This window comes from Adiantum capillus-veneris, chromosome 13 (genome assembly GCF_014529385.1).
Source record: "Adiantum capillus-veneris isolate H3 chromosome 13, ASM1452938v2, whole genome shotgun sequence".
In the NCBI taxonomy this organism is placed as follows: domain Eukaryota; kingdom Viridiplantae; phylum Streptophyta; class Polypodiopsida; order Polypodiales; family Pteridaceae; genus Adiantum; species Adiantum capillus-veneris.
In genome coordinates, this window is record NC_140943.1 from 115,310,307 (window position 1) to 115,325,180 (window position 14,874).

Consider the following 14,874-nt stretch of genomic DNA (forward strand, 5'->3'; position numbering starts at 1 on the left):
GCAACTTGGGATCACATTTCCAAACACCACCTCAATTGAAGTGATGGTTGATTCATATGTTTATATTACAAAAGGCCTTGTTCACATTTGATATACCTCAATGATACGATACATGCACTCTTTATGCAAATATCCTATAGCTATTAAGTTTCTCTTGATGCATAGTGTTGGAAACTCTCGACGCACCCTCTACTTGACATGAGGTATAACCATGTGGACTTGGATATTTATTTATTTAAATATGATCCACAGGTTCAAAGATGACCAGCAATACATAAGTCAAGTATGTTACGAGGAATAAAGTTGAAAGCACGCGATCCTCAATTGTTAGCTTGGACGTTCATGATTTCTTCTAGTGTCAAGACCCATCAAGTATGTAAGCAACAACGTATATTGAATCCACTTATCAATATGAAATGCTCTTAAAGGTAGTGAATGAACTAAGGACCCTAGTCTCTTGCCATCACAACAATCAAAGCCATTGATCATGCGCATCAATCCACACCTTTGCAACATTTGAAAAATGAGCATCATACTTTGGGCATTGCAACACCAAATGCGAGGGCAATATTCCACGAGACAACTATGAACATCATGGTAGCACGCTCGAATCTCTTTCGGGCTCTGTTAAGTTGAGTTGCCGCCACAACAATCACTTGACTTAAGGTGATTATTTGCTCTGCTACAAACATCCCAATTCACAAAAATTTGAAACATATTTTGATGGTAAGGACCCTGTGTTCCCTTCAAACATGCATTCATCAAAGCGCAAAACACTGCCTTGCACAAGGGTAGAAGAAAAACCTTGCCCAATATTTAGATGATAATATTGGAGATTTAGGTCACTACCACAGTGACAGCGGCACTGCCTGTTGTTTGTGTGTGTGTGTGTGTGTGTGTGTGTGTGTGTGTGTGTGTGTGTGTGTGTGTGTGAGAGAGAGAGAGAGAGAGAGAGAGAGAGAGAGTGGACCTCGAGCTCTACATTGCCACAAGAGAAGAGAGAGAGAGTATCTTCTGCAGGTTCTTGCTCTCGTCTACTAACTATCGCAAAGCTTTATTTGCGCCAACACTATATTAATTGCAAGCATCAAGCATCGCTAAAAGGGAACGCTGAAAATCAGCATCTTTGAATACCTTCTAAAAACCTTAAAAAAGTGTACAACGTTTAATAGGCACCACACCTAGAAAAGCAGCATCTTAAAATAGCTTCTAAAAACCTCATAAAACTGTACAACATTTGATAGGCACCACTAGGGAATGCCAACAAGAAAGGGACAAGGAAGCCTTATATGAAACAAAGGCAAACAAGAATTTGTACGCCTTTCTCATTCTCCTCTTCAGGCATGCTTTAGCATGCCAAAACCAATGGACTCACATGCCAAACATGCCTTGGATGTGCTTTGATCACCACAAAAAATGCCATCAACCCATGCAAGGAGATGGGGAGCCGGGCAACTTAGCATGCAAATCAGATCAACAGGCAGACAGATGCAGGCAGGAACTCAAGAAACCAATATTGAGAGCTGCAACTCAACCAAAAGTCTACATAACCTTGGTGACATTCTACACAGAATCCCACCCATATATAATATATAATTGGAATCAGATAAAACCCTAGATACTGCAAAAAAACCCTTATTTTAGATATATATTGGAATCAGACAAAACCCTAGATACTGCAAAAAAACCCAAATATAAAAGCACAGCAATAGTAGCAACATTATCACTAGCCCTGCCTCTTACCTCCAAAATCATCAAGTGCAACTTGTGAAGTGCCTTCACAAGCTACTATTATGACAACACAATGGAAGCAAAGATCCACTCGACATCTGACAACACTGGCTTATCATTCCACTAAGCACCTCAAACTGGAGGTAGATACAATAAAAATACCCACAAACTACCACCACACAAATCAAAGGACACAGCCGAAAGCCCCTGCTCTCCTGTGGCCGAGAAAGCATCTCCCCTAAAAGAGGATAGATAAGATGATTACCAACCGTTTCACACATGTTGCTTCATATTCTACAAGAAAACTCCATATCAAGCGGGGAACACAACATTCTTCTTTCTGAGGCACCATTCTTTATCACCTGCTAGATGGGAGCAAATACAACCTTCTGTGCATTTCATATGTTAAAAATTCCCAATCTCCTTATTCCAAAATCAGCTGTTTTGAAGGCCCCTTACATGCAACTGTATGGAGAGAGGGGTAGAAAGAGCCATGGGACTTAATTAGTGAAAATAAACAGAATGAGACTGATTTTGGTACAACTGGCTTCTTGCATATGAAGCAGACGCCCTCCGTATAAAAAGCTCCAGCTTTGGGACCTACTTGATCCCAGAAGGAAAGGAAGTTTAGCTCGTCGATACATGAAAGAGAAAAACGACATCAACCCCTACTTGGGGTTGCCTGACGGGAAGGAAGAACTGAACCATGCTTGTTAGCATGTCTCTGTACTGATGATCCCATTCCAGAGCCATCTCCTGGGCCTTGAGAGGGATAAGTGGCATTTGCCATGTCTTTTAAGTTTTGTATCTGCTCTAAAGTTTCCACGACATCAGTCATTGTTGGTCTCATCTTTGAGTCCCGATTGAGGCACCGGTGAGCAAGTTGTCCTGCTTTTTGCGCACCTTTCACTGAATAGTGACCTTCTAGCCTAGGATCAATTATCCTTAAAACCTTTCTCCTGTCGCTCAAATATGGGCGTGCCCATTCAGCTAAGTGATGCTCTCCATTGGGTCTTGTTTTGTCCATGGATCTCTTGCCTGTAAGCATTTCTAGCAACACTACGCCAAAGCTGTAAACATCACTTTTGGTACTGAGGTGGCCTACAAATCAAAGGATCAATGATAGATGAGAACATTTCTGGAATAGTGAGAAAAGCAGACTAAAGGTACTTGTGAGATATTAATACCAGTCATCACATATTCAGGTGCAGCATAACCATAAGTTCCCATGACTCGAGTCGATACGTGGGTTTTATCTCCTTGCGGGCCATCTTTAGCCAGACCAAAATCAGAAAGCTTTGCTCGATATTCCTGAAAAATAGAAACTTAAAACTTTCAATATGCTTCTTGGGACTAAAGTGAAAGCCTCCAAGAAATCGAGCCAAAATCAGAGACATACTGCATCCAAAAGTATGTTGGATGTCTTGAAATCTCGATAAATGACTGGTTTTTTTCCACTATGTAGGAACTCCACGCCCTTTGCAGCCCCCAATGCAATTTTCATCCTTGTATTCCAGGGCAGAGGCAGAGCCCCTTCTGTGTCAAAAACAATTAACTGATTAGAGTACTGAAACCTCAAAAACCTGCAGACAAGACACACATGATTGAATACAATTGAGAGAGGGAGAGAAAATAAAAATATAAAAAAATTAACATCATAGGAGCAATCCCAAGAGACTGTTAGAGATCAGATTCCTGTCCGGTGGTGGCTCCAGTATCAGACAAGACACACATAATTGAATACAATTGTGAGAGGGAGAGAGAAAAAAAAAATTACATCATAGGAGCAATCCCAAGAGACTATTAGAGATCAGATTCCTGTCCGATGCTTGCTCCAGTATCTCTGAGGAGCAGCTTAGAGAATGAGGGCTGTTTTGTGGTTGCACTGCACGGTGTTGCCCACCCGGTAGACCAGCATGAGGCGGAACCCCCGTTCCTAGGGTTTCCCATGGTTAGAGTCTGGAGTCTTCTGTAGCTGTGCTACTAAATTTGTGTCAGGTCACTTTTAGTGAGTTTAAATATTTATTATAATTTTTTAGCCAGTTTTAGGTTCGTGGGGTTTTCCAAACAGGTAAAGCCACTCCTACGCCGGACTTATCAGCCACTCCCACCCTTAGTCCATCGTGCATCGTGCACGCTCCCATCTTCATCACTCTGTCTTAAAGGGCATAAGCCATGAAGAACCCAAGACCACACATGGGTTCTTGCGGAGAATCTGATAGAGATCACCTTTCAAGGGGGAGGCTAAGAAACGTTGAAAATTGGTGGGGGAACTGAAGAAAAGAAAGAAGAATTGGGTAAATTTTCAACGGGAAAGTTCGCCAAAGCGGAGTACAAACGTCAAATGCAAGTTGACAAGTGTGTAAAAAGATTGATGAAGTACTCCCAGAACCCGAAATTTATGAGACACCTGAAGAATCACCTGATGGATGAGATTCACGGGAGATGGCGAGAGGCTATCACAAAATTAAGACATGGCATGTCCGCCTAGGGACACTTGAGTTATAAGTAGTTCCAACTTATACGATCTCGTCCGATGGGGCCCTAGGGACACTAAGGAATGTCACAAAGAGAGAGAGAGAGAGAGAGAGAGAGAGAGAGAGAGAGAGAGAGAGAAGAGAGAGAGAGAGAGAGAGAGAGAGAGAGGAAATTGCGCTAACATGGCAGCTATACGGACGCTCTGCGTTTCACACTAACAGCCGTACGAAATTGCATGATTTGCGTTGGCAGGAGCTAGCGCTAGCTTTTGGACTTTGAAGCTTTTGAGTTTAAAGCTTTTCATGTATTGCTTTTGGAGAAGCCCCAAAGGGCCTTTAAATTGGAACCCAGGGCCACTCTCTAGCTCAGTCTTGCTTGTACAACAGAGTAGACAGGACCCTCGGGCCTTGTAACTCTGCTCAAGCATTAATATAAAAATAAATATCGAAAGGGGTGCCAGTCTTTGGGGCCATTATCTTTCGGCATGAAACTACGTCGGGCTGTGTCGACTCAATTGAACTATGCTTAAAGTTGTGAAGTGCTTTTATAAGGTCCCATGTGTCGTCCAACTTATAAGGTCCCATCTGATGGAACCCTTGGGGACATAAGATGTATAAAAAAAAAAAAAGACCGCGAAGTATTGATGACATGGCAAGCTGTATGGACAGCCCTGCGAATCGCACTGACAACTGACGTGGAATCCGTACGAATTTTCGCAAAGTACGGAACCTCCCTCTAGCACCAGCTTTTGGTATCTGATGCTTTTTCGAACCTGTAGCTTTTCATGTAACTGCTTTTGAAAGGCCATGGGCCTATAAATTGATTGCCAGCGTCTCTTCCTCTCTCAAATTGGCTTGGAAACATTGAGCAGAGATGACCCTCGAACATTGTAGCATTTGCTCAAGCATTAATATAAAAATAAATACCAAAAGGGGTGCCAGATTTTGGGGCCAACCCTCTGGGCACGAACTACGTCGGGCTGTCACGAGGACGTGGCAATTGCTAACTTGAGTTGTTGGTTTCTTTCCGATGATTTTTGTTTGATTTTTGGGACCCTCTTTTTGAAGTTGCAAATGACCGGACATTGCGTGGTCAGTGTGAAATGCCCGATGGCCGAGAGTTTCACCCACAGTCGGGAAGGGCAAGTCACCACGAGTTGGTCAGGTTAATCGACACTACAATCCAAGCAATAAAAGGGTGTCTAGGCTCAGTTCAAAGTCATTTAGGGCCCTCGCGACACTTATAAGTTGGTGGGTACTAGGGAATTAACTCAAAAGAGGCAAACTGGACACATGGCGGCTCCAGATGCATTTGCCAGATTCGCATGAAGAGGGGGCGCCCATTTCAAGAGAGGGGGACTGATTTCAACAAATAAGTGAGTACTACTGTGTGTGTGAGTAGTGCGTGCAGGTGCTCACAACTTTAATGGAAAGCTTGCCTTCTCCCTTGCTCTATGTAACGCGATGATTTGCTCTCGCACATCTCTCTCTCCCCTTTGCACATATGGTAATGCCCCACTAGTTGGGCTTCTCAAATCACCATGTATAGTTATGGGGATTTTATTCGCGTTTGCCAAGGCAAGAGCCTTCTGTACAGGAACCAGATTAGCTAATTGCTAATCCCCTTCAAGTATGCACATTCCATCATGAAGGAATGCAAAAACGGAGAGTTTTCTCGCGTGAAAACTCGTTCGATTTGAAAGGGAACTGTCCCATTGCGTGCGGGAGCACCTCAGACACCCGTAGGTGTGCTCGCTCCGCTCGAAACGGTCTAAAACAGAGAATTACAGCCTGCTGTGTTTTTCTGCAGGTTTAGGGTTTCGCACCTAAACTGCAGGGAATTGCCAGGGGAGCCTCGGAAAGGCCTTGGGATGCGTGTACAGGGCAGTAAGCACCTAAAAGTGGCAAAACAGAAAATTACAGCATGCTGAAATTGACCTGCAGCTCACTGGAAAGCTTCCATACCGCAAGGGGAAGTGTCCTTGACGTGTACTTTTGAACTACATGGATATTTGCGCCTTATGTTGGCGAAATTGGGTCAAAAACCTGCAATTACAGCCATGGACAGGTTTGGACAGCTTGGTGAGGGCTAGGTACAAGGGTTCGGATTGTTTATTTGTCAGGTTAGCCTCGGGAAAGCATTGGGTGCTTGTACAGGCCATTTTGGAGAGATTTCCCGCGAGGAATCTCGTCTAATTCAAGGGGCAAGTGACCCTACAGGTGCGAGAGCTCGAGGGCTACCTAGAAAAGTGATCGGCAAGCGGATCGGAGCGCAAAATAGAGATTTTGTCCGTGGAGACTTCTACCGTGGTTATGTTGCCGAAATCGGGTTGGAGTAGCGGAATTTCAGCCCGATAAAAGTGGGACATCTTGTGAAAGTTTACAGGTTTTTCTCGAGTATAATAAGAATAAAGAAATACCGAAAGGGGCATCGGGCTGAAATTCCTCTACTCCAACCCGATTTCGACAACATAACCACGGTAGAAGTCCCCACGGACAAAATCCCAAGCAAACATTGACTTTCCACGCACTTTAGAGCGCTTTGCAAAACCTAGCGAGAAATTGAAGCTCGCTGAATTCTCTGTTTTACGCTCCGATCCGCGTGCCGATCACTTTTCTAGGTAGCCCTCGAGCTCTCGCACATGTAGGGTCACTTGTCCCTTGAATTAGACAAGATTCCGGAAATTTCTCCAAAATGGCCTATACAAGCACCCAATGCTTTCCCGAGGCTAACCTGACAAATAAACGATCCGAACCCTTGTACCTAGCCCTCACCAAGCTGTCCAAACCTATCCATGGTTGTAATTGCAGATTTTTGACCCAATTTCACCAACAATTTCGCAAATATCCCTGTAGGTCAAAAGTACACGTCAAGGACACTTTCCCTTGCGATATGGAAGCTTTCCAATGAGCTGCAGATCAATTCCAGCATGCTGTAATTTTCTGTTTTGCCACTTTTCGGTGCCTATTGCCCTGTACGCGCATCCCAAGGCCTTTCCGAGGCTCCCTCGGCAATTCCCTGTAGTTTAGGTGCGAAACCCTAAACCTGCAAAAAAACACAACAGGCTGTGTAACAGTCTTGGACACTCCAAGTCAAGAATCAATCGCGACAGCACCAAATAACCACTTCAAAACAATTCACAGATCACAATAGATTTGCACTGGCCCGACGGAGTTCCGTGCCTAGAGATATTGGCCCCAAAGACTGGTGCCCCTTTCGGTATTTCTTTTTATATTAATCAGATCAAAGTACAAGAGAGTGGCTAGGGTTTCACTCTGAGACTCTGCGTCCAGATGCTCTCAGAAGTGAGGCCCTCACCACTAATTTAAAGATTACAAGGGATGCCCAAAAGCAGAGCCCCAAAAGCTTTTAAAATAAAAAGCATTAGTTCTCTCTCTCTCTCTTAGAGAGTCTTTTCTCTTTTTTTATAAAAAAAAGAAAATTCGCGTCGCTCATCATTTTCCAAAAAAAAACAAAAATTTCAGCCTCCGCGATTTCCGGAATTTAGGGTTTCTCGCAAAAATTAGGGTTTCTGCTGTCGGCCACGTCATCACTTTGTGACATACCCCCCTCTTGAAAGCATTGTAATCGACCGCGATTACGCCTGCAAAACCGACAAAAGCCATAAACCGTCTTAGCAAACACTGACTGTTAGTACCTACGTACTAGGAACACACATCTAGCACATGTACAAAATCGACAGTCACATCACACAACATCACAGGACATTACTAGATATCACAGGACATCACATGACATTAAACATTCATTCGGATCTTAGACCATGATTTATCGGCAATGTAGCTAGCAATCACATCTAGGTCCAATTAGAACCTCATCGTTGTCCGATTGACTAACCCCTATTGCAACCATGTCTATTCGAGATCAATCAGACCAAAATGCTACAGTCATTTCGGCTATCAGTTCCTGCACTCAACAGTCAGGAACAAATCAGTATCATTATCAGGAATTCCATTTCATAAAGTCATCCAGCAGAATACTGTCAGCTCTCAGTATCCCTGAAGCTCAAAGAGACATCAGTGACTTTAGTATCAAAATCGAGGCATCTGTTGACAAAGGAGTGGAGTAACTCCCCTCTTGTGCATCCCACTGCACCAAATCTTCGGCCAAGCTGAGTTTCTGGGTTCCGTTTGGAGTAGACTATGCTAAACCAAAACATCGAGGTAAAGTTTCACAATCCGACTAGTATCTGCTAGGTCCTCCTCCTCCATCCACTTCGTATCAAATGCTGAAAAGTTCTTGAACTAAACCAAGAACCGCCTTCAGACTTTACCTTTCTTCGTATCGTTATGTGCCAAAATCTGTTCAGAAATAACGATCTCCTCGTTTTCTTCCACTTCGGGTTGCTCATCAGGCTCTCCCATCATCAGGCACATCACCCTTAACAGGGTTCAAGAGACTCACATGCAATGCATTATGAATCCTCCAAGTATCTAGCAGTTTCAATCGGAAGGAGACATCATTTATCTTGTCCGTGATATGGAAAGGTCCGTAGTATCGCATACTAAGCTTTGGAAAAAGCCTCTCCTTTCCCTTTTTCTTTCGTAGGCATGCCTTCTCAAAAGTAAGAGCACCCAATCATCCTCCTTCAATTTCAAGTCGCGATGATGGCGATCCGCTGCCTTTTTCTATCGTTCTTGAGACTCCTGCAAAGTCTCGCGAACCTTGGCAAAAGCCGTATCCAAATCTCGCGAATAGTCATCCGCTTCAAATATCTAATCTTTCGTGCTCAGGAAGGATGGAACCTTCGCAGCACTTTCAACAATCTCACATGGCGTCTTCCCCGTCGAAGAGTGTATCGTGTTATTGTAGGCAAATTCCACCAAAGGTAAGTTCTTTTCCCATTGAGTCTTCTGATCCGAGATACAAGACTTCAATAAATCTAAAATCACTGAATTGGCAATCTCAAATTGCCCGTCAATCTGCAAGGAAATCTGTTCTTGATGGTGATTTGTTGAGACCTCTATAATCGATGCCCTTTCTCCAAGATCCGTCTTTCTTCAAACCAACAACACTGGAGAGCAATACGGTAAAGTACTAGGCTGGACAAGACCCTTTTCCAAGAGGTCTTTCACTGGGTTCATAATCTTCTCATTCTGTACTCAGCTCACACGATAAGGTGGCCGATTCGGTGGCGTGCTTCTAGGTATCAGATCAATGGTTTGATCTTCAGGCCCTCTGAAAAGAAATCGGCACGTGTGGAGAAAAATCTTGGCGTTCTTTTGATCAGGTCAAAACATATTCAACCTTTATCCAACGTTCAGTTCTCTCCCAAAAGAATGAGTAAGAAACTGAAGTTCATCAAGTACAATCTCTAAGCCCTTCATTTATCAAAGTCGCTTTCTCGGCCCGGTAGTCAACCACGGCGTAGTTCTTGTGGTACCAAGGGATCCTGAGTAGAACGTCACTCGCGTGCCCTAAACACCCCTGTCATTGCAAACAAAGTTTGCCAATGCTGGGTGTAATGGCAACATCCCATCCGGGTGCCAGTCGAACTACCTCCGCTTGTGGTGTCAGTCTGTCGGACGTAATTCCAAATCGAGCCGCCAATTCCAAGTGAAAAGGCTCCTTCAAAAGAGCTTCCTGATCCTTCGCTTTGCCCCAAAAGCGGCAAAGTTTGTACTTTCATTCATTAGATTCGGTGCAGGTCCCATGCCATGTGGTACCAGTTCTGCTTTTCTATCTGCCTTTTCTGCCACATTCCTCAGTTGCTCTCGAACTCTTAGACCTGTCGTCGTCTTTATCATTCTATTCTTTTTGTGCCTTATTAGGGCACTTCGCGGAGATATGTCCATGTTCCCCGCATCCAAAGCACTTCCCCTCTCTGATGAAGCGAACTCTCTCCTCAGGAGTAAGCTTGGGTCGAGCATCATCTTTCGCTGGGTTACTCTTTTTCTTTCTACTTTTATTCCCAGAAGTCTGTTCGGCTCATTGTGTCACGGCCTCATCTGTGGGGTAGGTCAGACTGCCAGAGTAAATGGCAAAGCCCCGCTTCGCATGACTCATCAACTCCTGAATAGAAGCTGACTTCTGTTCCAAGCAGTGATCTCGGATCTTTGTAGGTAGACCCAAGGTAAACCGCTCAATCTGTTCTCTGAATGAGATCTTCTTGAATGAAGAGGCGGGTAGAAAAGAGCTCCAGAATCTTTCACAATAAGCATTGATTGTGTCTTTCTTGGTCATCTAAAGATGGTTCCAAGCAGCTCGTATATCTCGTTTATATTCTTGCGTCAACCAAGAAGAAATAAAAAGCTTCTTAAATTTCAGCCATTTAACTGGCGCACTCTTGTTAAAAGAAGCGTGGACCACCAAGTGCGAGCATTCCCCTTAAGGTAAGAGGTAGCTCTCCGAATCTTGGAGTGCTCTGTATAGCGTCCTCCCGCGAAAGCGATGTCAAACTGCTATATAAAAGACAAAGCCTTCGAAGCATCTGAGTCTCTTGAAAAGTATCAAACTTGATCGAGTGGCCACCTTCCTTAAACTCTCGGACTTTCTTGCTTTTATCTTCGAGAAAGTCATACTGGTTGGCTTTGTAAAAATTCTTCTTGTTCGCATAAAACTTTCCGTCATAGGAATCTTGTCTGTAGACGAGTCCTCAATGGAACTGTCAACTCTGGGCGAGATGTAGCCTTCTTCTTGCCCTTTCCGAAGCTTTGTTTCTTGCTTCGCTTTTTACCTTTTCTGTCTTCTTCGCTCGAATCTGCAGAGCTAGAAGAACTGTCAGAAGAAGAAGAAGAAGAAGAACTGGGTACTCCTTCAAATCGAACACGCTTCTTCTATTTCTTTGCCTTGTCAAATGTCGACCGACGACCCAAATATCCCGGGAAGTCATTGCTTTTCTTCTGCTTTTTGCCGTGCTTTTTGGCTTTCTTTTGCGCGTCAAAAAGCTGAGCAATCCGTGCATCAACCACGTTCTCCAGTTCCTTCTCCATATATTTTCTTGGAGGTAGAAGGTTTCTTGAGAGCGGGTTTCGGGAGTGGTTGTGGTTCTCTGCCACTCCATCTGTACCTCTTCCCAAGGAGGTCTGATTCATATATTTTGCCATCTTCGGATCCTTGGCAAAATTGAGCATCATCTATGTTGCATCGCCGATCAACTGGCGACGCTCCATCTCTCGCCGCTCCGCCTAAGTAGGCCAAGGCGGGCCATACTCTCTCCCGGAATCTTCGTTGTGATCCCTGCCCGCATCTCCAGATACAGAGGGAGTCGACTGATCATTGCCTGAAGCCATAGGTGCCACGGAAAAAAAAAATCGGGGATCAGATTTCTCGTAGAAGAGAAATCGGCCGTGCTCTGATACCACTGTAACCGACTTGGACACTCCAAGTCAATAATCAATCGCGACAGCACCAAATAACCACTTCAAAACAATTCACAGATCACAATAGATTTGCACTGGCCCGGCGGAGTTCGTGCCTAGAGATATTGGCCCCAAAGACTGGCGCCCCTTTCGGTATTTCTTTATATATTAATCATATCAAAGTACAAGAGAGTGGCTAGGGTTTCACTCTCAGACGTTGCGTCCAGATGCTCTCAGAAGTGAGGCCCTCACCACTAATTTAAAGATTACAAGGGATGGCCAAAAGCAGAGCCCCAAAAGCTTTTAAAATAAAAAGCATTAGTTCTCTCTCTCTCTTAGAGAGTCTTTTCTCATTTTTTATTAAAATAAGCAAAATTCACGTCGCTCATCATTTTCACCAAAATATATTTATTTATTTATTTATTTATTTATTTATTTTTAGCCTCTGCGATTTCCGGAAATTAGGGTTTCTGGCAGAAATTAGGGTTTACAAGAATTTTAGGGTTTCTCGCAAAAATTAGGGTTTTTGTTGTCCGCCACGTCATCACTTTGTGACAGGCTGTAATTCTTTGTTTTGGACCGTTTCGAGCAGAGCGAGCACGCCTACGCGTGTCTGAGGTGCCCCCGCACACAATGGGACAGTTCCCTTTCAAATCGGACGAGTTTTCATGCGAGAAAACTCTCCGTTTTTTATTTCCTTCGTTATGGAACTATGCGTACCTGAAGGGGATTAGCAATTAGCTAATCCGGTTCCTGTACAGAAGGCTCTTGCCTTCGCAAACGCGCATAAACATTAAAACCCCCATAACTGTACATGGTCATCTAAGAAGCCCAAGTTCCAACTAGTGGGGCATTATTATATGTGCAAAGGGGAAAGAGAGATGCGCGAGAGCAAATCATCACGCTACATAGAGCAAGGGAGAAGGCAAGCTTTCCATTGAAGTTGTGAGCACCTGCACCCACTACTCACACACACAGAAGCACTCACTTATGGGCTGAAATCAGTCCCCCTCTCTTGAAATGGACGCCCCCTCTTCATGCAAATTTGGCAAATGCGTCTGGAGCCGCCATGTGTCCAGTTTGCCTCTTTTGAGTTAATTCCCTAGTACCCACCAACTTATAAGTGTCGCGAGAGGCCTAAATGACTTTGAACTGAGCCTAAACAACCTTTTATTGCTTGGATTCCAGTGCCGATTAGCACGACCAACTTGTGGTGACCTACCCTCCCCAACTACGGGTGAAACTCTCGGCCATCGACTGTTTCACACTGACCACGCAATGTCCAATCATTTGCAACTTCAAAAATAGGGTCCAAAAAATTAAACAAAAATCATCAAAAAGAAACCAACAACTCAAGTTAGCAATTGCCACGTCCTCGTGACACGGACCCTGTTGAATCTAATTTTAAAGTGTGATAAAGTTGTGAAGTATTTTAAGTGATTCTCTCGTGTGTCTTGCCCGATCTCCGATTTGGAGTGTCCAAGTCTGTAACATGCGACATGGGTAAAATTCAAGAAGATTTTCACGTCGACTTGGATATCATACGAATATCAAAGAGATGTCATCACAACTTAGCATCATTTGAGAATGACTAAGAAAGATACGTTGGATGACTACTGCCACAAGTTTTGGGATACTTATTTGCCAGCGTCTTCGTTTCGGAAGATTACTTTTGAGGGACAAGATTGAGCGGTTTTGTTGTGGTTTGCCAAAAGAGTTTGAGAGTATTGTCTAGAACAGAAGTCCGACTCTATTCAGAGACTTATGGGACATGCTAAGCAAGGATTTGGGATGTATGCCGGCTCATGGACTTATCCTACGGATGGGATAGTATCCACCTCAACAGGGCAAGAGTCTGCAAGTAAAGAGAATGAATCAGGGGAACCGGATGACAGCTACTCCCAAGATTTCGGAGCAATAAGAGAATTAGATGGTAGCGCATCCGAGGGTTTCGGCAAACTAAAGGAACCGGATGCAAGTTTATCAGAAGATTCCAAAGAAGAACACGGATCAGATGATAGTCTGTCTCATGGTTCCAAAGATTGAGACTAACATGCCAACGAACAGGGGAGGCTAGCGAGGCTACCCATAGATCCAAGGGCACAAGGAAAGAAAGTAAAGATAATCAGCTGGTAGATCAGAGAATTCCACAGATCTAGATTGAGGTGCCAACGACAAGGAGGCCAATTGGGCTAACAATAGGTTAAAGGGCACAAGAAAAGAATAGAAAGGTAAGCTAAGTCCACCGGATAATTTGGTCAAGGGCACTTTTTGGCGCTCAATGCAAAGTGGATAGAGGAGGAGAACCTCACAAATTCTCTTCATTGAGAGTTGTTCCTTGAAGTTTTTGGGCTATTAGCAGTGTCTATGCCAAAAGTTACCGATGAATCAGCACGCTGAATCTGGAGTGGTGCGGCCTACACAAGAGGGGAGCCACTCCACTCCTTTGTCACAGATTGCCTAGATTGAATAAAGTCACTTGTTTCTCTTTGAGATTTTAGGGTACTGATAGGTCGACAGTATTTTGCGGAATGACTTTATGAACTGTGGGACTGAAATGGAAATTTTCTTGATTGAACTAACAACATATGCTCTTTCATGTGTGTATTGTTAGAGACATGTAGAGAACGATGAAATGTTTGCAGCATTTTATCTGATACATGATTAAAACTTAATGCACCTAGACATCCAACAGAGATAAGTAAGATCTGGATGTGATGGCTAAGTGAATGAAGAATGAATGTGATTTAAACTTAGCACATATAGACATTTGTTAGAGATCAGTGAGATCTAGATGTGATGCCTTATTGAATGTGAACTGAATGAGATTCTAGTGCATCGAGATGTCTATCTAAATTAGATGATTGGATGTTGTTGTGAGTGCATCAAGAGTTCTGGACAGAATGAGATGGATAGATTGAATGATTGAAAGCACGTTGTTCGGTGTGAACTAAGTGTGATTTTGTGAACCGCATGCTATGTGGATGTATTGTCTTGTGGGGATGGTCATGGGCATGGTTTGCTTGATTGACGTGTGAAATGAAAGGATATGAATCTGATAGTAACAAGATTTAGTAGATCTAGACATCCGTGAAAGATCAGTGCAGTCTGGATGTGATTGCTAAATGGTTACAATGATCAAAATTTGTATCTGAGACCCTCGATGTGATTGTTCAGTGATTGATGTTTTTGTGAGCGTACTGGATTGGTAGAGTCCTTTGGCTGTTTTGCAGGCTAATCGAGGGCGATTACAATTCTTTCAAGAGGGGATAATGTCACATAGTGATGACGTGGCATGCCCAACTGAAAGAGAAATGATCGAGTGGACAAGGGGGACGAGGGA

General features: G+C 43.7%; 1 protein-coding gene across 2 annotated transcripts in view; it reads right to left on the minus strand.

Annotated features, from left to right (window-relative positions):
- Positions 1 to 1,828: 1,828 nt before the first annotated feature.
- Positions 1,829 to 14,874, minus strand: part of LOC147444700 (receptor-like cytoplasmic kinase 176) — a 43,556-nt gene continuing 30,510 nt past the window's right edge. The window contains exons 4-6 of one of the 2 annotated variants that reach the window (XM_086527248.1): positions 3,131 to 3,267; positions 2,919 to 3,042; positions 1,829 to 2,832 (exon numbers count right to left, since the gene is read on the minus strand). In XM_086527248.1, the coding sequence (XP_086383374.1) occupies positions 2,393 to 2,832; positions 2,919 to 3,042; positions 3,131 to 3,267 (701 nt within the window). In that variant the 3' untranslated portion in view covers positions 1,829 to 2,392. The remainder of the gene's footprint in view (positions 2,833 to 2,918; positions 3,043 to 3,130; positions 3,268 to 14,874) is intronic. The other variant, XM_086527249.1, reaches the window with a different exon arrangement.